The sequence below is a fragment of the Bos javanicus genome, chromosome 4 (genome assembly GCF_032452875.1).
Source record: "Bos javanicus breed banteng chromosome 4, ARS-OSU_banteng_1.0, whole genome shotgun sequence".
NCBI classification, from domain to species: Eukaryota; Metazoa; Chordata; class Mammalia; order Artiodactyla; family Bovidae; genus Bos; species Bos javanicus.
The window spans coordinates 52,885,021-52,909,020 of record NC_083871.1 but is presented as its reverse complement, the minus strand read 5'-3'; the positions used below and the strand labels follow the sequence as shown (position 1 = coordinate 52,909,020).

The 24,000-nt window shown below is 39.7% G+C and overlaps 1 protein-coding gene across 2 annotated transcripts in view; it reads left to right on the top strand.

Moving 5' to 3' along the window:
- Positions 1-21,340: 21,340 nt before the first annotated feature.
- TES (testin LIM domain protein) overlaps positions 21,341-24,000 on the top strand; it is a 57,778-nt gene continuing 55,118 nt past the window's right edge. Inside the window, exon 1 of one of the 2 annotated variants that reach the window (XM_061414047.1) lies at positions 21,341-21,432. In XM_061414047.1, the coding sequence (XP_061270031.1) occupies positions 21,406-21,432 (27 nt within the window). In that variant the 5' untranslated portion in view covers positions 21,341-21,405. Of the gene's footprint in view, positions 21,433-21,858; positions 21,962-24,000 lie in introns of those variants that run through there. The other variant, XM_061414048.1, reaches the window with a different exon arrangement.

Sequence of the window (24,000 nt, the reverse complement as noted above, 5' to 3'; positions counted from 1 at the left end):
GAAAACATCTTAATGTCACCTATTTCCCAGTTTGTATTTAAATATTGTTACCTCTTTCCAAAGCACATTGTATAGCTTTTTACTTTCAAACCAAGAGCTAATCAAGAACCATGCATTGTCTTTAGTTGGTTTGTCTCGCTGAATCTAAAACAATTACAATTCCCTCTTCCTTTTTCCACTACAATACAGACTTGAGATAAGACAGACTGTCTTGCAAAATATCCCATATCCTTGATTTGTCTATTTCCTTGTCGTATCCTTTAAATTGGGCTTTCCTAGGAGAAGGCAATGGCAACCCGCTCCAGTACTCTTGCCTGGAAAATCCCATGGATGGAGGAGCCTGGTAGGCTGTAGTCCATGGGGTTGCACAGAGTCGGACACAACTGAAGTGACTTAACAGCAGCAGCAGCAGCAGCAGTGGCTCAGACCTGGAGGAGGAAATGGTAACCCATCCCAGTATTCTTGCCTGGAGAATCCTATGGACTGAGGAGCCTGGCATGCCACAATCCATAGGGTCGCAGAGTCTGACATGACTGAAGTGACTTAGCTAGCTAGCTAGTGGCTCAGACAGTAAAGAATCTGCCTGCAATGCAGGAGACCTGGGTTCAGTCTCTGGGTCAGGAAGATCCCCTGGAGAATTCCATGGATGGAGGAGCCTGGCAGGCTGCAGTCCATGCAGTTGCAAAGAGTCGGACATGACTGAGTGACTCACAAACACACACACACACACACACACATCCTTTAATCCTCTAGCTCCTATATTTCCTATATACTGGAGGTTAAAACTGGGCCTCCTGAATTATGTTCAAGTTTAAATTCTTAACAGGAATTCTTCCTAAGTGATACTGTGAACAACACTGTACATCACACTGAAAGGCACTGGCAGTGTGTCCCTGTCATGTCTGATGTCCCACTATTAGTGACAGTAAATGTGATTACTGGATTAAAGGCGACGAGCTAATCTCTTGGTTTTAAAATTAAGTTATTTTCCTTTGAGAGCTACATATAATCTGCATTCCCCATCAACCATTTACTTACTGGTTTTAGAATTCATTAACTTCCCCTACTGTGACAGGCACAATAAATCCCTCAAAGATGTTCATGTCATAGTCCCCAGAACCTATGAATATGTTACCTTACAAGAAACAAAGAAGTTTCAGGTGTGATTAAAGTCAAGGACCTTGAAATGGGAAAATGCACTGGAATATTGAGATGAGTCCAATCTAATCACTTCTCCAAGTAGAGCAGAGAATCTTTTCCACATGTAGTCAGAGAAAGTGATATGATGATGAAGCAGGGTCAGAGAGATACTAAGTTGCTGGCTCTGGAGATGGAATAAGGGATCCATGAGTCAAGGAATTCAGGCAGCCTCTAGGAAGTGGAAGAGGCAAAGAAACAAATTCTCCCCTAGATCTTCCAGAATGGAGCACATCATGCTGACATCTTTTCAGTCCAGGGGGAACCCTCTAGGACTTCCAACCTACAGAATTGTAAAATAATACATTTGAATTTTTAAATAATATTTATTTATTTATTATTTCTGGTGGTGCTGGATCTTCTTTGCTGCAAGGGCTTTTCTCTAGTTGCTGTGAGTGAGGGCTACTTTCTTGTTGTGCTGTTAGGGCTTCTCATTTCGATGGCTTCTCTTGTTGGGAACACAGGCTGTAGGGCACACAGATTTCCGTAGTTGTGGCACATGGGCTGGGTGGTCATAGCTCCTGGCTCTAGAGCACAGGCTCGCTAGTTATGGCATATGGTCTTAGTTGCTCCATGGAATGTGGGATCTTCTCAGATCAGGGATAGAACTTGCGTCTCCTGCACTGGCAGGCAGATTCTTTACCACTGAGCCATCAAGGAAGCCTTATATATTTGTACTTTTTTAAGTCACTAAATCTGTGGTAATTTGTTATAGCAGCAATAGAAAACTAATGCAGATCTTCAACTTACAATGGGGTTGCTGCTGCTGTTGCTGCTAAGTCACTTCCGTCGTGTCTGACTCTGTGCGACCCCACAGACGGCAGCCCACCAGGCTCCCCTGTCCCTGGGATTCTGGGTTACAACCCAGTAAATCCATCATGGGTTGAAAATATGATTAAGTCAAAAATACACTTAATACGCCAAACCTCCTGAACATCATAGCCCAGCCTACCTTAAACATGCTCAGAACACTAACATTAACCTGCAGTTGGGAAAATCATCTAACACAAAGCCAATTTTATAAGAAAGTGTTGAATGTCTCAAGTAATTGTTGAATACTATGCTGAAAGTAAAAAACAGAATGGTTGTATGGATACAGAATACTTATAAGTGTACTGATTGTTTACTCTTGTGATTGCAAGGCTGACTGGAAGCCGCAGCGTGCCACTGCCCAGCATTTCAAGAGAAGATCAAATGTATGTCACTAACCAGGGAAAAGATGAAAATGCAAGATTCAAAGTATGGTTTGAAATGCATATCATTTTCATGCCATCATAAAGTTGAAAATCATAAGTTAATTGTAAGTCAGGGTCATACCTACATCAATTATTTATTGAGGGATATGAGTGAAAGTGTGTACACATTTTCTACATCAGTCATATTCCAAATCACGTGTTCCTCAAGGCTGTACCTGGTCTATTATGTTGAACTACAAACATAATCATGGCCCATCGGTATTTAAGTAGTTATGCAATTGAATGATTTTTACTAATTTTCATGTCATAGAATGAGATTTTTCTAGTTTTCAAATACTCTATACCTTCTCTATCAAAACTTAGGACTTTATTATATAGCAACAACATGGAGGCAAGCCAGAAAGTATCCATTCTTGGAAAGCATTATCATCATCAGTTAAAGAATACTGCTTATATGGGAATTTTCTTGCATAGTTCAGGAAGTTTTAGAAGCTTTATAAACATTAGTTTCCTCCTCTTCCTATACACGACTTTGTCCCAGAAGACAAATGCCAACAGTAACTAAAAAGAGCTGGAGTACCTGTTACTATTGTCAGACAAAATGAACTTAAAAATAAGAACTGTTACTAGGACAAAAAGGGCATTTTATAATGGTAAAAAGGATCGTTTCATTAAGAAGGTAAAACAATGATAATATGTATGCACCTAAAAACAGAGCTCCTAAATGCATGAAGCATAAACTGACAGAATTAAAGGGGTAAATAGACAATAACAATAATTGTTGGACACTTCATAATCCTATTTTCAATAATGGATATAACAACTAGAGACATCAACAAGGAAATAAAAACTTGATCAAATTATAAACATAGCAACAGACAAAGAACATCTATAAAACACTCCCCCAATATCAGAATATATATTCTTTTCAAATGCACATGGACCCTTCTCCAGAAGAGATCATATATTAGGTCATAAAAACGTGTCTCAAACTTAAAAGAATCAAAATCTTACAAAGTGTGTTCTCCAACTTCAATGGAATGAAGTTAGAAAATGACAATAAAATGACGGATGGAAATTTGAAAATTTCACAAACATACAGAAGTTAACCAACATACTCCTAAATAATCAATAGCTCTACCTGGCTGGGCAGCTGGATTGGGAGATGTTAGTACTGCAGTCCATGGGGTCGCTAAGAGTCGGACACCTGAGCAACTTCACTTTCACTTTTCACTTTCACGCATTGGAGAAGGAAATGGCAACCCACTCCAGTGTTCTTGCCTGGAGAATCCCAGGGACGGGGGAGCCTGGTGGGCTGCCGTCTATGGGGTCACACAGAGTCGGACACGACTGAAGCAACTTAGCAGCAGTACTATAGAAGATTGTGGTAAGCCTTAAGGCTTAAATCAATGTTGCTGCTGCTGCTGCTGCTAAGTCGCTTCAGTCGTGTCCGACTCTGTGCGACCACACAGATGGCAGCCCACCAGGCTCCCCAGTCCCTGGGATTCTCCAGGCAAGAACACTGGGGTGGGTTGCCATTTCCTTCTCCAATGCATGAAAGTGAAAAGTGAAAGTGAAAGTGAAGTTGCTCAGTCGTGTCCGACTCTTCACGACCCCATGGACTGCAGCCCACCAGGCTCCTCCATCCATGGGATTTTCCAGGCAAGAGTACTGGAGTATGGTGCCATCGCCTTCTCCAAAATCAATGTTAGATAGGGCCTAAGGAGCACTGCTGTGTTCAACTCTCAGGATCTGTCTTTGTCTATAAGCAAACATACATTTAATGGCTTCTCAGATAAGCTCCCAATCCCATTTATAATCAAACTAATCTATTAAACTATTGCTCATTACTGCCAATTCAACTGCCCAGCTAGATTAATCCCTCAGGGTTTTGTAACTCAAGGAGCCTTCACATCCTCTGTGCCTTAGCTGTACTACTGAATGCCTGCTCTCCTCTCTGCTTCAGTATGACCCTCGATATGACATTGTGCTGTGTGCTGTGCTGCGCTTAGTCACTCAGTTGTGTCCAACTCTTTGTGACCCCATGGCCTATAGCCTGCCAGGTTCCTCTGTCCCTGGGGATTCTCCAGGCAAGAATACTAGAGTGGGTTTCCATGCCCTCCTCCAGGGGATCTTCCCAACCCAGGGATTGAACCCAGGTCTCCCGCATTGCAGGCAGATTCTTTACCAGCTGAGCTACAAGGGAAGCCCCAATATGACATTATGTGTATGCATTGTTGTGTAAACTAGAACAATACATTGATGTAAACTACATTTACTTGCATTCACATCCTTCAAGAACCAGTTAAATTTCCTCTTCTTCCAAGAATCTTACTAAACTCCTAGAGTCCTCATTGATCTCTTATTTCTTTTTCTTTTTTAGATTTTCCTCTCTCCCTTTCTTCCTTCCTTCTTTCCTTCCTTCCTATTTTCCTTCTAAAACTGTATTTTCCTTCTTCTATACCTCTATCCCCCACACACCTAGTAAAAATTATTTTGAATTGTGTATTTATTATTTCCTGGTTTATTTCACAGAATTTATCATTCATGTGTATTCCCTGAAATAAAACATTGCTACATTTTGTCTTTTTTAACTTCACATAAAAGCAATTATAATGTATTTGTTCTTCTGTACTTTGTTCCTTTTTATCATCATGGGCCTGTCAGTTAACTTGAGTAGGAATTATATACAAGGTTCAGACAGCAAAGCAACACAATACAAAATACTGAATAGCCTTACTCCACCCGCCCCCTCTCCGCGTTGCCGCCAACCTATGTCTCCCTCTACCTTCTTCCTATGCTTCTATTGAATCTTTCCAGGGTAAGCAAACACAACTGTATTCTTATCCCACCCTACCTTTTCAATTTAAAAAGGAGTTAACATCATGTATAAATCTTTTCATATAAATTTACACAGAGAACTTTCTTTTTTTTTTTATAATATGCATCTGCCATAGTTTCATAACTAGTCTTCTTTAATGGACTCTTGGATACTCTCTAATCTTTTACTAATACAATGTTGCAGATAACAACATATTCCATTTTCTCCTATGTTCATGTATTTCTGTAGAATAAATTCCTATGCGTAGGACTCCTGGATGGAAGGGGAAAATACATTTATAATTTTGACAGGCATTACCAATTGCCCTTCAGAAAAAGTGTGCTATTTTATACTTGTCCAACAATATGTGCCTGTTTTCCCTCTGTCTCATTAACCTTAGATTTTTGCTAATCTAATAGGTGAAAAATTCATCTACTGGATTTTAAGTTGTGTGTATTTTCTTATTTTTAAGACTATTTGTCTATCTTTTCTATGAGCTAACTTTTCATGTCTTTGGTACAGTTTTCTCTTAGATTACTGACACTTTTTTCAAATTAATTCCTAGCATATCAATTCCTAGAATTACAGGAATGACAACTTTTTATCTGATTTTTTATCTTTTACTTTGTGTATTATAGTTTTGCCACAAAGAAATTTTTATAAATGTTAGTTTTGTCTGTTTTAAAATAGCTCTGGGTTTTTAATCAAAGGTAGAAAGTACATTCCTAATTTAATTTTGTCAAGATATTCTTCAATGTTTTCTTCTAGTACCTACATGATTTTATTTAAATCTTTGAGTTTATATCCATGTAGAGTACAAGGACTGGCTCTGACTGTATCTTTTCCTAAGTGGAGTTACCTAGTGCTCCACCCCAACATCATGTATAAGATTCACCAGTGTTGATGCATATAGCTACTGCTCATTCATTCATTCTACATATTGAATTTCATTGTGTAAATATGAACAACTTATTTATTTTCTCCAGCAATCCAGTGATGTTGGTTATTTCCAAAATTTTGCAATTATAAGCAGAGCTTTGTAAATGTGCTTATAGTATCTTATTTCTAAAGTCTGTAGCACTTACTGTCTATCATGTATAACTTGCATTAACTGGATAAATGAATTGATATTTAACTATTTCCTATTATTTATTCACTCTTTTCACACTAGGACTTGAGAAAAAGAAGACAGTAATCTTACATCTTCTCCACTGACTAGAAGAGAGATGAGCTCTCAGTAGTAAATGAATTGAATTGAATTAAACTGAATAGAATTAGTAGCCTGCTATAGGCAGTGAAATGTAACATTATTTCCTGTTATTCACCAAAAGCAGAAGCAACAGGATAAAATTAACTGCACACATATTTTGAATATATATAGCTGTTTATTTTTTAAGGTTACAGAGAACATGAATCTTAACGAAAAGCCCATTGTTATTGTTCAGTCACTAAGTCATTTCTGAGTCTTCTGTGACCCCATGGACTATAACTCACCAGACTCCTCTGTATATGAGATTTCCCAGGCAAGAATGCTACAGTGGATTGTCATTTTCTTATCCAGGGGATCTTCCAGACCCAGGGATCAAATCCACGTCTTCTGCATTAGCAGGTGGTTCTTCACCACTTCGGAGAAGGCAATGGCACCCCACTCTAGTACTCTTGCCTGGAAAATCCCGTGGACGCAGAAGCCTGGTAGGCTGCAGTCCATGGGGTGGCTAAGAGTCCGACAGGACTGAGCGACTTCACTTTCACTCTTCACGTAGCCACATTGTTAGTCCACTCAATTAATTCATTCACCTTTGATACTCTTGGAATATTTCATGTGCATATGAATACTGATATAGATTCTGTGTGTGCTGTGCTTAATTGCTCAGTCGTGTCTGACTCTGCAATACCATGGACTGTAGTCTGCCAGCTTCCTCTGTCCATGGGGATTTTCTAGGCAGGAATACCAGAGTGGATTGCCATGCCCTTCTCCAGGGGATCTTCCCTACCCAGGGACTGAACCCAGGTCTCCTGCATTGCAGGTGGATTCTTTACTGTCTGAGCCACCAGGGAAGGCCTTTTATGACCTATCAAAAACAGATGAGAAATGAGAAATGGTGGAAATTTTATTGCAGTTTCCTTTTCATGCATTCAAAAAGAACATGCTGGCCTTATTTGGTGTTATCTCTCACATCACTTTTGACTAATCCTTTTGTTTAAATGATAGGCGTCTAGGAGTGCCTACATCCTCTTATGGTAGAAGCAAATGCCTTTTAGAATTCATTCCAGGCTAGGTTTTTGCCCAGGGATTAGAAGTCTGAGTTTTAAGTGAACAAAATCTACATCTCTTTCAGAACTGTAATTGATTTTCCTCCTTACCCTGCTATTACTGCAAGTACTGCACTAAAATAGTCACCAATAAGCTGGAGTCATCCCTTTTTAGGACTGATTAAACTTATGAAAAATAAATTAATATCTTATGTTCACACTGAGGCTTACCAGAGGCTCATATTTATACTACAGTTAAGAGACAATCTTAAAAGTACATTTCCACTAGCAATAACATATTGAGCTCTCAGGAAATGGTATACCCAAGGAAAAGCAGTGTTTAAAAAATGAGATCTATGTACATTCTTAAGGTAAGAAAATTTATTAAATGACAATATAATAGATAGAAGGATGCTTTTCTATAAGGCAAAATCATGATTTTACTATTAAGTGATAATAGTCCATTAAGGCAAGGTGTTGTGTTATAATTTAAATATTGATAGAATTAAAATGCCTGTGAGCTTTGAGCCATTTAGGAATCGCACATAGTACTGTCTGACATACAAGCCAATTTGTCTTTTTCTGTGCTTAAACACTTTTCTAGAAAAGCTATAATTACATTATTTAGGAAATAAACTGCTAAAATAGTTAGAAAAAATGTAAGACAATAGTATTTGTTTAATTTTTCGTGATACTTGTCTTAAAAAATACCATAACTTGGTGGCTTATACAGCACGTATTTATTTCTCATAGTTCCAGAGGCTGGGAAATTCAAGACCAAGGTATTAGCAGATTAGGTGTCTGGTGAGAACCTACTCCTCCCTGTGTCCTCACATTGCTCAAGGGCAAAGGAGCTCCCTTGGGTCTCTTCTATAACGAGTGTGTACTCAGTTATGTCCAACTCTTCACGACCCTGTTAGCCTGCCAGGCTCTTCTGTCCATGGAATTTCCCAGGCAAGAATACTGGAGCGGGTTGCCATTTCCTCCTCCAGGGGCTCTTCTGACCCAGAGATTGAACCCGTGTCGCCTTTCTCTCTTGCACTGGCAGGCAGATTCTTTACCACTGTCATTTGAGAAACCCTCTTTTATAAGGACATTAATCCCATTTATGAGAGTTCTACCATCATGACCTAATCACTTCCCAAAGGTCCCACCTCTTACTATTACCACATTGGAGGTTAGATTTCAACATGAATTTTGGGGGGATGCAAGCATTTAGTCTATGGCAGTGCTCATGGTTTTTTGTTCCTGCTGATGAGCAAAACTTTAAAAAGCCCTCAGTACTTATTCCTAAAAGGTATCATTCTACCCAGGGAACATGCTGCCATAGACAATAATTCCACAAATACCAGTCAGTCCTCACTGCATTTGCCCACAAGGAAATATTTATTCTAAAAATGATGTAAAATTCTCCATTGCAAGAAACACAGGGATTCCTAGCCAATGACTTCAATAAACTCCAATGCTCTAATGTCTCATGCTTTTATTTTACACCCCTATCTTTTACATCACATTTTCCTTTTTTGCCTAGGAAAGTAGTGAGCATTTAGCATTATTATTAATGTTTAACACTGACTTGTGGAAGAAACAGATAATAGCTTTGCTTTCTGCTTTTTACATCATGTCTAAATTCATCCAGCAATTCAAGAGGGATTACTCAATGCTCTAGGTTTAGGTTAAAAGTAAATCTTACTAAATTTTGGTGAAATAGGGATGGAGTTCTTGCTATCAAAACAACAAAAAGAAAGAAAAAATTCCCTAGAATTGAAAAATGATTGTGCCAGTATTTCCCTTAAGATTATAAGGGACTTAAATAGATAATAACATCTTGTAACTCCTTAGTTTAATAAGAAAAAAAAACTTGATTGGCCATAGATCATTTCCAGAATTTTTCAAAATTAAACTTATAAAGAAGAGTCTTATTTTACTTGGTTATGAAAGATGTGAACTGGAATTATCTGTTGCTTTGTCACTGGTAACATGAAGAAGCTTTGTAAGCGACATTGAAGTCGCTCAGTCGTGTCTGACTGTTTGCGACCCCATGGACTGTAGCCTACCAGGCTCCTCCATCCATGGAATTTTCCAGGCAAGAGTACTGGAGTGGGTTGCCATTTGTAAGGGAATGAATTTGAAATACTACAAGGGAGAGAAAGAATTCTAATGAAGTCAATAAACCCAATTGGGTTAAACTAGTTCAAATTATGTTTCTGTCCTATGCTACCTAGACAATGGCAAGACATTGAGAAATTACTATCTGGAAAATGGGGTATTGCAAAGGAAAGGCCTTAATATATGATTCTATTGGTGAAGGGAGACAATGGTGAGATACAATCCATTGAAAATGATATTAAGAAAGTTAGTTAAATTTCTTTCCAGTTTTCTATTAGGACACAGGCCATGCACACCACGGCTGTTACTTAAAAGAATTCCAAAACAAATGTCAGGGTATTGGAGGGTGTGGGTGACATCTTGCAGTCTACATAAACTACAAGACAGAGATAAGCTAGGATCCAAAGCTGGAGCATCAGAAAGAAGAAAGGATCCCTTGGTACCAACCAACAGTGTCAGTGTTGTTAAGAGAAGTACTTTCTACCTGTTGCCAAAAATCCAAAGCAGCAGGTCAAAAAAGCACATATTCTGCTCATACAAAGATGAAACACTCTGTCTCATACTGAACATAGTGTGTTGGCTTAGAGAGGTGCTTTCAGGAGGAATCAGAGAAATGGGGAAGATTTTATCCCACGTGACTCACCAAATGATCTGTGTCCTCGCTGTTAGGCTCCTCTCCAAAAGCCTCATTTCAAGATGCAGTAACCTGGAATCAGTCCTGTGGCAAGCTGAAGCTTTCTATTATCTCTGGCTGTTTGAGGATAGTGGCCTAGAGCAGGCAATTAAATTGAGGTTAGAGGGGTAGACAGAAAACCAAACTTGTTGCTCAGAGATCAAATCTATGGCTTAAGGCTAGAGATGGAAAGATTTCACTTGAAAAGGGGGGCAGATTGTATCCAAAGATGACCATAATAATATTTTCCATGCCACATTCTTACTGTGTGATATTTACATCTTTCCTATTGCACAGTAAAGTCTATGACACCATGATCTTGAGGGGACCTTTGTAACTACATTGATCAACAGAATTTAGTGAAATTGATGCCATGAGACTTAATGAGGCTAGTTTAGAAAAAATGTTAATCACTTCCACCTTGCTCTTTTGGGATGTTTATTCTTGGAACCCAGCTACCACATGTGAAGAAGTTCAAATTAACCTATGCTGAAAGAACACATGGAGAGATCATTTGTAGATGTTTTTGCTGATAATCCTAATCACCAGCCATCATCAACTAGACAGTGAAGCACCTTCAGGTTATTCTAACCCTAACCATTGAGACAACCCCAGGTTTCAAGTCTTTCAGCAAAGAAGCCTTTCCTATGTGTGTGGTCCCCAAGACCACTCTCAGGTTCAATGATTTAGTAGAAAGACTCACGTAACTCAGAAAAACTGTTAAACTCATGTATGATTCATTACAGTGAAAAGATATAGATTAATTTCAGCAAAGGAAAAAGACACACAGGGCAGAATCCAGGAGAGACATGAGTTTCTAGTTTTCTTCTTTCAGTGGAGTTACAAGGACAGCACTTAATTCTCCCAGTAATGATGTGTGACAATATTCAGGAAATATTTCCAGCCAGAGAAACTCACCTGAACCTTGGTGTCCACTGTTCTACATAGGCATGGGTGTCTGTGTGACTGACCTTGGTTACTCAGTCTATAGCCACCCAAGAGGTCAAACTGATACAGCACAGCCCATGAGTCACATTTTTAAACTATCTAGTACATCTTAAGTCTCCAGATAGATAAATGCATTTTTCTGAGGCAGGATACTCCAAAAGTTTAGAGGTTATCTCCTAGGTGACAATTAAAGCCAATTTTATATTTGGAATTTGCAGGGTTTGAACAACTGATATCCATTGAGTTAACCCTCTACTGAGCGTGAGGCTAGTTCAGAAAGATGCCCAGCACTTCCACTTTGCTCTCGGGGACCTTGGAATTCAGCTACCATGCTGTAAGGAAGTTCAAACTAACCCAGGCCAAAAAAAAAAAAGAAAGAAAGAAATCATAGAGAGGCCATATTCAGATGTTCTTGCTCTTAGTGCTGGTCAATATCTATCATTAATCATACATGTGAAGACATCTCCAGAGAATTTTGTTCCCCAAATGTTTTGTCATCCTTAGCTTTTAAGACTTCCAGCTTAAGTCCCAGAAATCATGGAACAAGACTTCCCCACTATGCTCTCTCCAAATTCTTGATCCACATAGTTTCTAACCCTACTAAAATGGCTGTTTTAGGCAGCCAACTTCAGGCACTGGAAGTAGGGTCCTGCCTCCTTCACTGCCCTGCCTCTCACACAAAAAAAATCTAAAACATCTTACACTGGCTTTGGGAAGAAGTGAGAAGAAACTCAAGGGCCTAAGTATACTATTTGAAAGTCTAAAGGGATTCCAGGCAACAGTTATCTAAAGCTAAAGAAGGCCGTCAGTGAGTTTTTAAAGGAAAGTATGAAAGTGTTAATAGAAACTGGAGGAAAGAAAGCAGTTGTTACGTAGTGGTAGAAAATTTGCCAAGACTGTTGTCTCTAGTAATGTATAAAACAGAAAACAGCTAGAACTGGATAACTGGAGAATATTGAAAGTGCCACTTGGCTTCTTTTTACACTCTATGGTAAAATGTGAGAAGAGAGATGAACTAAAGAATGAAATGCATTGTTAAATAAAAAAGGGACTGGTACTTTCTGGGTTCAAAAGTAAAACTGTTTCACATAACCAACATTTCCATATGTCTAACAATTTTTAAATTAAGTATTGAGAAATGGCTTCTTGGTAAATACCAAACCTGGGGTGGTATATAACAGTCTTTGTTAAGACAGCAAAGAGATTTAATAGATTGACTCATATATAGTCTTTAGACAGATGGAGGGCCCCCTGAGGTTCTTAAGGGTGTGCCTCAGATATCATCTGCATTTTAAAGTGTTTCTAAGAATACTAAATATAATATCTCATGGAAATTTCACACTGGAAGGACAAGATAAAGAAATGATACTATCAGAGAAGTCTGGATATGGCTTTGGCTTAACAGAATATATTACACATTGGCACATAAGAAACACAAATGGTTTTTCAAATAATTATAAAAGCTTGAACTGAAAGGGAAAAGTCAGTACAAAATGCTAAAAGGCCTTTGGACTCCTATTTTTTGCATTCAGGAAGCAGGTTGAGAAAATGATTCGAATGCAAACATGATGTGCTCTTGGTAGAAAAAGAAGAATGCATCAGAAAGCAAAGCCAAGATTCCAGAGTGGAGTCAAGATCCATGAAGAACAATTGCCAAGGAACAGAAATGAGTGCCAATCAAGGAAGTCACAACATGGTCCTGGCCAGATTTCAGAATTGCTATGGAACAGTGGTTGTTATGTGCCGCCTGTTTTACACATTATTGAAGGGGGTTGTCTACAGCAGGTATTCCAGGACTCTCCCACTATACACTAAGTATGTGTGAGGCACAGGTATCTTGTTTCTTTAGTTCAGAGTTTTTCAGATCAAGAGGAATTGTACTCAAGGAGCTGTAACCAAATAGCTGCACTTGAGGAGTATCATCCACATCTGGACTTGGTGTGGATGACAGAGACCAGACTTTGTACTAAGGAGACCTGAAGATCTGAGAGAACGACATAGTTATATTTGGCATGTGAAGGAAGGTGAGTTTTTGTGACAAAGGGTAGATGGTAGAAGATTATATTTTCCAAAGAAGATTGCAAAAATATCTCCTACTTTATATACTCTTCTTAAGTTGTGATTTTTATACTCTTCTCATCAAGGTGGAGTCTATGTCTCTTTCCCTTAAAACTGAGAAGATGTTTATTATTATCTCAAACAACAGAGCATGATAGAAGTGGTACTACTATTATGACTTCCATAGCCAGAACATAAAAAAATGCCATGAATTCTACCTAACTCTCTTGGAACACTTGCTTTTGAAACCCAGCCACCAAGCTGTAAAGAAGCCCAAGCAGCTCATAGAAGCCCTAGCTGGAGAGGAACCGAGGCCTTCCCCCACCCACAAAGATCTCTGAGGTCCCAGCTGATAGCCAGCACTAACGTGCCTGTTGTGTAAAGCCATCTTGCAGCATGTCATGTAGCATTCAGTCATCTCAGCTGATCGTGCATGCGGTGGAGACGGGGGACTCTGGCCTTTCCTGTTCAAACTGCAGATTTGTGAGCAAAATAAAGTTGTTCTTGTTGTTTAAAGCTATTAAGTTTTAGGGTGGTTTGTTACACAAAAATAGATAGTAGACTTCTGGAATCTTTTAAAGCTGAGTGGTTCTTAACTGGGGATAATTTTGCTCCACAGAACACATCTGACAATGTCTGGAGATATTTTTGGTTGTCACAAGTGGGGATGGATGCCACTGGCATCTAGTGGGTTAAAGCCAGGAATGGTATTTAACATTCTATAATACACAGGACAGCCCCCTGCAACAAGTAATTATCTGGCTCAAAATGTCATTGGTCTCATGGTTGAGAGACAGTCAGACATAACTAGCACTTTGACTTTTCTTAGCACACAGTACCTGAGACATGAAGTCTTCTCAATCTTCTTTCATCACAGGCCAACCTTCTGAAAGCCATCAACTGGAATTTATTTGGGTTTCCCAGGTGGCACTAGTGTTAAAGAAACTGTCTGCCAATGCAAGAGACACAGGAGGCTGGGGTTTGATCCTTGGGTCAGGAAAATCCCCTGGAGGAAGGCATGGCAATCCACTCCAGTATTCTTGCCTGGAGAATCTCATGGACTGAAGAGCCTGGCAGGCTACAGTCCGTAGGGTCACAGAGAGTTGGACACAGCTGAAGCAACTTAGCACACACATGAAATGTCATTGGTCTAATGGTTGAGAGATGCCGATTTAAAGTTTCCCTGAAATAAAAATGACAGGCATATTCTTAAGTCTCAAGCCTGGCAAAAGGTGTTGTTTTATCCCAAACATCTCAGTCCTCCAAAACTCTGCTCTTATGCTAGCACAGCTTTCCAGAAGGAAATCCTCAATCAATGCCTTTCTAGAATTCATTTTAGGGAACAATGGATAAGGAAGAGTTTTCCAGAAGTAATAATCCAGTGCCTCTAAAGTAGAAGACAAAGGAACTAACGCCACTGACAGTAAATTTAGTGCTTATATTCTCAATTCTGCAAGATATAGTGTTGAGTGTGGAAGAAAGGCCACTGATTGCTTCTGCTTTTTCCTAGTAACAGTTTTATTGTGACTATGTTGCTTTTGTTCTCCTACTGTAATGGGTTATATCATGTCCCCCCCCCAAAAAAAAATTCATATCCACCCAGAACCTCAGAATATAACCTTATTTGGAAATAGAGTTTTTAATAGACATAATTCGTTAAGATGAAGTCATATCAGATTAGTGTGCATGCTAAGTTGCTTCAGTTGTGGCCAACTCTTTGCCATCCTATGGACTATAGCCCGCCAGGCTCCTCTGCTTATGGGATTTTCCAGGGAGGAATACTGGAGTGAGTTGCCATGCCCTCCTCCAAGGGATTTTCCCAACCCAGGGACCAAACCCACGTCTCTTAAGCCTCCTGCATTGGCAGGTGGGTTCTTTATCACTAGTGCCACCTGGGAAACCCCATACCTCATTAGGGTTGGCCTTAAATCCAACGACTGGCATCTTCATGAGAGAGAGATGAGAGATTTAGACAGAGATACAGAGAAAACAGCCAAGTGAAGATTCTTCAGGAAGGGCTCATAAGAACTGTATTTCCTAAATTCTATGTTTATAAAAGTCTTTGCCCTTTAACTTGAAAGTTACTTCATATAAAATCCTTGGTTTACATTGTCTTTCTTGAATAGCTTAAAATGTTACTCTATCCTCTTCTGATCTAGAGAATTGCTAAAGCAAAAGCGCACTGTTAATACAATTGTCTTCCCCTTTTAAGTCACATCCCTTCCTAAAGCTGAATACCCAAAAGATTTTCTTTCCTATTCTTCAAAGTCCAGTAACTTTACTAGACTATGTCTTGTGTTGGTTATTTTGAGTCAATATATTCTCAGGTAAGCAATATGATCTTTCAATATCTAGTTTCATATCATTTTTATAATTTCGGAAAGTTTTCTTGAGTCACCATTTTTTAGTGTTTGTTCCTTTGGTTTTCATCTTCAGAGACTTCTATCATCCATGTACTCGATCTCATCACCTTTTTAATATTTGATACTTTCTCTAGAATACTTTATATTTGTCTTCATTACTTTTTAAATTTTTTATTTATGTTTAATTGAAGGATAATTGCTTTACAATATCGTTTTGGTTTTTCCCACACATCAGCATGAATCAGCATAGGTATACATATGTCATCACTTTTCGATTTTTTAGAAATAAGAATTTTTACTATCCGTTGTTTGTAGGCATTATCGGTTTTTTGCCATAGTATCCTTTTTAGTTTAGCCTTCATCTATGTAATATTATTTTCTTCATTTCTAATTCTTTCCTGAATTCTATTACCTCAATTATGAGTTTTTCTAATTCTGATTTGTATGATCCTTTCATGACATGCTTTAACTTTTTGATGTCTTTGTTTTCAAGTAACACACTTTTGCTCTGTTTTGTGGACACATCTTTCTGTAGGGAAGTTATTCTGCTCCGTTTGCTCTCTTTTCTTATAAGTTTGTATTGGATTTGACCTTAATAACTTACTGTTACCCATTATTATGTGACATTAATTTTCCTAAACTTATACAATGATGCAGAGTTTAGAAAATTGTGTCCAACTTCAGAGAGCTCCATCCTCCCTTGTTTTTATGAAACGCTAACAAATACAACAAGATTTTGGAGATTTTCTGACTCCATTTCCCTTTCCGGCTGTTGAGCACTTGAAATATGGCTAGTATGACTGAGAAGTCAAATTTTAAGTTTTAATGGATTTTAGTTAACCTAATTAATTAAATTTTAAATAACTACATGTGGCTACTGGCTACTACATTGGAGAGAGCTCCTCTAGCCTTTCACTTTCCACTGTCTCTTCTGCCCCAACCTACTTATTCTGATTTCCCTTGACAAAGTTTCTTATTGTGGGACCCTCTCTTAGAAAGAAGTCCTAGTGGGTGAGTCATGAGATATCACGGGGTGAGATTAATTCAGCTCCTTCAGTCACATTTCACTGTTTCAGCTGTTGTTTGAAATTTGGCCTGAAGTGTTTTAAAATGGATATCTGGAGGATAACATCTTGAATTTTCCTGGTTTCTGTCAGACACCAACTTATTGTTTCTCTCCCTCCCCTGACAGAATTTTTTATACATGCATGTCTTGTGGCTTTTGTTGGCTTGTCCTTATCTGTTGTGTTTTTGGATTTATGGAGATACCTTGCCAATTTTATTGTAAAGGCTGTCCATGGCTTTTGGTTTTGCTAACCAGTTGATCAGTTTTTTGTTTTTTTTCTTTTTAATGTAGATTTTTCAGGCAGGTTGAAAAATTATACTGCCACTGCCCCATCTTCCTAAAATGCTTTGAATAATATATTTTTAGATAAGGTTTTTCCATTAAGAAATATGCCATGATCATCATGGAATATTTTTTAAAGGAAAGAAGGAATCCCCATGGACCTATCAATCAGAGACAAACCTCTGCTAACATTTTATGAATTTTCCTCATGTTTCTTTTCTGTGCATGATATTTTTGCACAGTTGTGAGCACAATCTATATACCATTCTATTTTCTATTTTGTTCCTATAACATTGATTGTTTACTGTTAGAAAAAATTAATATAAACTTATCATGTGAATCATTCATTATTTCCCTAGCTAAACACCAGTGTTTGGTCAACTAAAAAAATTTTTACAGGTAATAATTTGCTCTGAAAAAATGTTTGTCTCCCCATAGAACAATGTGTAATCCATACAAGCTGCTAATGAGCAATAATAGCTAAGTCAGTAGCACAGGAGTTCCTCTAACAGGTGTTAATAAATTATGAACATTTGCTAAAGAGGCCACCTGGGGCTACATTAATAATTGAGGAGACAGGTACAGTCATCTTTATCTTGGAAATTTACCTTACCTGGTGTAGAAAACTTTCCTATTGGTGTTTCATTTTCCTAGTGTTCTGGTATGCTGAGTGTGTGTGTGTTTATACGTACATGTGTATATGTCGATGTTTGTGCCTGTGTATTTATAACCAGTCATCTGTATCTCCATCCCAGATGTCTCTTTTGACTGCCAAACTCAGATCCAATTGGCCTTGCAAAATCATTACATACAAACGAAACTCATCTTAAGGTGGGAAAGGAGAGATTTACAGCCACCGTACAAGTCACCAAATTAGATCCCTAAGAGTGACTCTTAGGAATGCTCATCCTTCCTCCCTTCAAGTCAATCACTCAATTCCAGTATTTTCTACTTCCTTAAAATCACTGGTTACTCCTTTAACTCTCTATGTTGCTGCCTCAGTTTGTCCTATAGCCTATTTGACATGGGATACAGCTTTTACTCCCCAAGTTTACTTTCTGTTAAATTCAATGAGAATTTGACCCTTTTCTATAGCTGGACATTGTTGATGAATTCCTTCTTGAATTTCTTCTCTTAAGAGTTTGTTGGGAACTCTAATTTTTTTTTTCCTTACTAACTAACCTTTATTTCCTTTCTGTGCTTTTCTTGCTCAACTTTGCTCAATTGAGGTCATTGATATTCTCTCTTATTTTGCTATATCCCATGCTGATCATTTCCATCCATGGCTTTCAATTATTTATATATGTAAGATATTGACACTTAATCACCATTCCACCCCAGTTCTCATCTCCAAGATTAATATTTGGATACTTCAGTATCCCAACCTCAAACCTAATGAATTAAAAACTGTACCCTTTGTCCTCATCCCACTCCCAGGAAAACACAACTAAACATAGCCTATATTTTCCTTTTTCCAGAACCACCTACAAAAATGAGCAAGCCAGCAACATGTGTGTTATCTTCTACTCATTTTTCTGTCATCAATTACATCTTGTCATCAAACAGTGCAAGTTCTAATTCCTTAGTATCTCTTTAATGTAACACTTGAACAGCTAATAAGAAATCGGAATCTAATCCTCCTAACCTAAAACTTATCTACCTCAATGTTACCTTGTATATAACTGGCACAGTAATGTTTCCAGGTAGATATCACTTAATTTCAACTAGCAAATGATACACAAAGTGATGCTAGAAGGTTTGGGAGGGAAGAGAGAGAGAAGGGCAGAATATGATGCTAAAAAATGTTTCCAAAGTGTTCTTGCCTGGAGAATCGCAGGGACGGGGGAGTCTGGTGGGCTGGGGTCACACAGAGTCGGACACGACTGAAGCGACTTAGCAGCAGCAGCAGCAGCAGCAGATATTTTCTTTAGTATTTGTCTCTCAAATTTCACAAAATAAGCCCAAAATTTATGTTACAACATTGTTTGATGCCTTATTTAAACTGTTTCACTGGACATTTTCCATCTGTTAAGCTCCCTGAAAGAGACCAAATTGCCTTGTCATAACTAAACCTCATATTCACTGGAGTTTACATTGGGTAAACTTTGCAGGAGCCCAAACATTGTAGCATGGTTTGGGAAAATGGCTTGGAAAAGTTTTAATTAAACTGAGTGAGAAGAAAAATTCATGACCATCTTGGTCATTCCATTTTTAGTTTATTAATAGAATAAGAAAAACATCACATCATAAATCAGTGCTCCGTTTGTTACTGAACTGAATTTGGGTCTGCCCATCCAATATGAGACAAAGCTAAGCTGCTGACACCAGGCTGTGGTGAAGCAAACTGTAGTGTTTATTGTGAAGGCATCAAGCAAGGAGGACAAGCAACTAATGCTCAAAACACTAAAACTCCCCAATGGTTTTTAGGGGAGGGTTTTTAAAGGCAGCATTTGGGGTATGGGTTGTAGGATGCCTGACCAGCTTGTGCACAATTCTCTGACTTGTCGGTGGTGAAGTAACAGCATGCTATTTCAGGAATCCCAATCATCAACCTTCTTAATTGCAACTGGTCTGGGGCCTACATGTTGGTGGTTCATCTGATTGGGGTGGGGGCTGGTTTCTATAAAACCAGTACAAGGATATGGCTCAGGATACTATCTATAGCACTGAAGGAAGAAACTAAAGGCCCCTGGCTTTACTTTACAGCCAAACTATCATTATTTAGTTTCATTTGACTGTTTTCCTTTGTTTTTGCAATTTCTCATATAACTGATTAAATTTGCTTTTGGGGACTTGGAAAAAGCCTAGGAAGTTAATGTTCTTCTACAAACAAAAGGCAGGGGACACCAGGGGACTGTCCAGGGGAAGGTCCTAAGGGTTCAAAACGTTAGCTAAAATGAATTTGGGTTTTTTACAGTTACCATATTTCAAAAGGTAAAGGGGATAGAGGACTTCCCTTGTAGCTTGGTTGGTAAAGAATCTGCCTGCAGTGCAGGAAACCTGGGTTCGATTCCTGGGTCGCGAAGATCCTCTGGAGAAGGAAATGGCAACCCCCTCCAGTATTCTTACCTGGAGAATCCCATGGACAGAGGAGCCTGGCAGGCTACAGTCCATGGGGTTGCAAGAATCAAACATGACTGAGAGACTAAACCACCACCACCACCACCACCAAAGGGGAGAGAAATGTGAACCTAAATAGCTATGTGATTTGGGACTTTTTCCCTTTTAAAAGTAGATGCAGATTAGGTGGTCACTTGCTATCTAATCATTATAATTTTCTATCATTACCATGAACAGAGGGGGAAAAAAAGACTCCTCTCTTTTAATTAGTCAAAAGGTTGTTTTTTTCCATCCCAAACAAGCTGAAGACACTGCTTAAAGACTCATGAGCTTTAGCTCTGTTCCCAAGAGACTAAGAAATTGGGCAGGTCCCTATACCTCTGGGGTCCTCAGTTCCCTGCAAAATGAGAAAGTTATACTCAATAATCCCTAGAATTCCTTTCAGGTCCACCAAGGCAATAGTATTCATTGCAGTTGCTCCTGAACGAGGCCATGATATGGATCCAAATCTAGAGCTGAAGCGCTGCTTGTTATGCCTATGATACTGCTTCATCTAAGCATGAGCACATGAGGAGCCTCACATCTTTTCACACAACAGGGACAACGGGCAAGCCTCTTCTTCCAAAGGAATGGTGTAAGTTATCTCTTTAGTGGTTCACATTATCCTCATTTTTGAACTATCAAATCCTCAGACAACCCATATAACCATCTTCATTGGCTGTCTGAGATAAGGTTTCCTGCCAGTGCTTGGGATATTGGAGAAAAGTATTTAGCCAAGTGCCTTTTCCACAACTCAACAGTGATATTATAGAGTGCAATTATAGAGTGCAATGCCCATCACGAAGATCCCTAACAATCCCCACAACTTGTCTTTTTCTTTGCTCTGAATTTATATTTAAAGTCCCAAGCAAAACAGGTACAAGCTGACTGAATGGAAAAGGCTCTTCCTCATTTCAGCTGGAGGCAGCCTGGGCTCCAATTCTTTGGGAGGAGGTAGTGAGGACGCCCAGCGGAGCCTCAGAGACCAACTCCCGGCTACCCAATTGAGCTCCGCAGGGTACCGCCCCGAACGCGGCCCCGCCCCTCACCTTGCTGGCGCCGCGCTCGGCAGCGAAGGTGCGTGCGGCGCTCAGTGATTGGCGGCTGCCCGGAGGGGCCCGGCTGTCATTGGCTGCTTGGCCCTCTTTGTTCCCGGTCCCCGCCGCAGGCCGGCTGCAGCCGACTGGGCGGCGGAAGTTTGACCGTGCCGGGCAAGTGGCTGCGGCGGTGGTGCCGGTGTCCCGGCACATCTCCTCCAGTACCCGCAGCGGTGCCAGACGCCAGGCGATCCTGGGCGTGATATCCCCGCCAGGAGGAGAAACCCCCTCTGACACATAGACATGGATTTGGAGGCCAAAGTGAAGAAGGTAGGGTGGCTGGCAGCAGCCGCTTCACCTGCGCGGGGCGCCGCCCCCTGGCTACCAGTGGCTGGTGGGGCGCAAGGGCCGTCAGGCTCGAGCGGTGTCGGGATCTCCGGCGCCCGGGGCCCCAGTACCGGGTCCTTCGGGTAGAGGGGTGTCCGCTGGCCCAACTAACTCCTGAAACCCAGGAGCGACTGAGAGTCGCGCGCGAGGGCGGGCGCGGGACATTTCTCCCTGTCTAATCAAGTCCAACGGTTGGAGGTGTTTGAAACTTTTTCTTAAGATGTTTTGGCTGGGCCTGTGCCTCCCTAGAAGAAAAGGATGAGCTTAGGGCGAGTTCGGGCGAAACCATGACACTACTTCTTCCTGTCTCAGGAAGCTGAACTTTATTAAGCCTTTGTGGTTTGGGGTCACTGATGAGACTTTTGACAGCTCAGACCTCCTCCCTTCCCAGCTTGGCAGTCAAGAGGCTGTCTAGAGTGAGCGTTGATTTAACGTCCTTCCTTCGCAGCAGCGGCTGGTGATGGCGTGAAAGGTGAAGTTTTGGGGTGTTTTTTTTTTTTGTCTCTCTTTGGTCATTCATTACTTGACTTCCAAAGCACTGCATTCGTCTTCCAAAGAAAATGTTCTCCTTCTTTGGCAACTAGTCCCAAAGGACGATTGTCAGCGGTGGTTTAGCTCCAGGAGACGTTTCCTGACTGGCTGCCCTCCGGGCTTCAGGACCCATGGCCCTACCTGAGCCGCTCCGTGAGTTTAGGAGACTCACGTTTCCTGGGAGAAAAGGGTGGGGACCAGACTGTGACTCAGAGGGAATGCTGATGTCACATTCCAGTGTAACGTTCTGTGTGAAAGGTCGTCTCATTCCAGGGAATTGATTAGGCTAGTTGCTCCTTGGAGAAGGAAATGTTGCTCCTTATCAAATAAGGAAGGAAGTTCTGCTGAGAGTAAAGGGGGAAAAAAATAGAGAACCTAATTTTCTTATCTTGCTCATTGTGGGTTATCAGCATTGCCATTACTTCATCTTCTAAAGACAAGGTTTCTGACCTAAGCATGAGTTCTGTTTTATGCCCACAGTTGGATTTTTGAAAATATATGCAAGTGCAAAATATTAGGTTAGGTTAGGAGGCTGTTGAAAAATAAAAAGCCTGCAGTGGGGGAAAAAAAAATGTTTGCCCTTTGTGACTAGACTCAGCATCCAAAAGGGAATTCAAGAACAGGAAAACGTAAATTCTGAGAGTACAGTGATTGAATTCTGTTGTCTTATAGTTTGGTTTCTTATTCTTTTCTTTGCTTTTAGATGACACTAAAAGCAAATTGATTTTTTGTTAATCTTGCTTGCTACTAGGAAAGCATTTTGTTTGCCCCTTAATTAGCCTTCTGTTGATGAACGCTTTGCTTATTTTGTTTTTCTTGTGGGAAACAGTGGGTAATTTAGTACTTGTCTAAAATTTTTTGTGAGGGGATCTTGTCTATGATTAAACACAGTGCTTCAAAAAAGACTTTTTAAATGCCCAGATTCTTTGGAAAGGAGGGATGAGTGGGTGAAACCATTCTGTGTTACTGTAATTGCGAATACCTGTCATATATTTGTCAAAACCCACAGAATAAACACAAAGAGTGCACCCTAAAATAAACTATGGACTTTGGGGGATGATGATGTGCCAGTGTAAATTCATCAATTGTAGCAAATGTACCACTTTGATGTGGGATATTGATAAAGGGGTGGGGGTGGGGGGGATCTGAAAGGGGATAGGAGATATATGGGAATGCTGTATCTTCTGCTAAATTTTGCTGTGAACCTAAAACTGCTCCAGGAAAAAAACAAAACAAAACACCCTCTATTTAAAAGGAGAAAAAAAAAACACACGCACAAGTAACATTCAAAAGTGATTTTGAAATTATTTGGGACGAGAAGTAATTCTGAGGGAGAAAGTCCAGAGTTAAGAATTATATGTGCTAGCAAGGGAAAAATCCAGACATTATTTATACACAGTTTCCTTAGTTTCAGAATGTGGATTATCGTAAATAATCATCTTGATATATGGTGTAATTTTTCTCCTGCATCTTCCCTTTACTTTAAAAGGTTATCTTTTCAACCGAGAATCTTATCCTTCTCTCTAATCCTCCTCCCCCCCTCCCCCCACCCGAAGAAAAAGGATTCCATAAATTTAAAACTTTTACAGACAATACCATGACAGTAACAAATCCTGTTTCACTACCTTGTCATCACTGGTGATTCTCAGGGCAAAGTCCTCAACTAGTAAATTGGAAAGTAAAAGATCCCAAAGATGTCCAATCTGATTGCCAACATACCCTCTCTGTGTCTAGGTAGGATCCTTGACAGATTAATGTTCTGTGTATTTGACAGAGTGTTTCCCAGTACAAATAATTTAGAGGTCCCAGGAATACATTTCATAATTTCAAAAAGAAACTTGCATTCCCTTTAGAAATTGTTTTCTAACACATGAGAAGGAAACATTACAATATCATCTTTGATCTTATGAGTCTTCTTACCCTGTTTTGGTATCTAGGATACTTTTCAGGTCTCCCTTCTTTTTGACTTGGATATGCAAG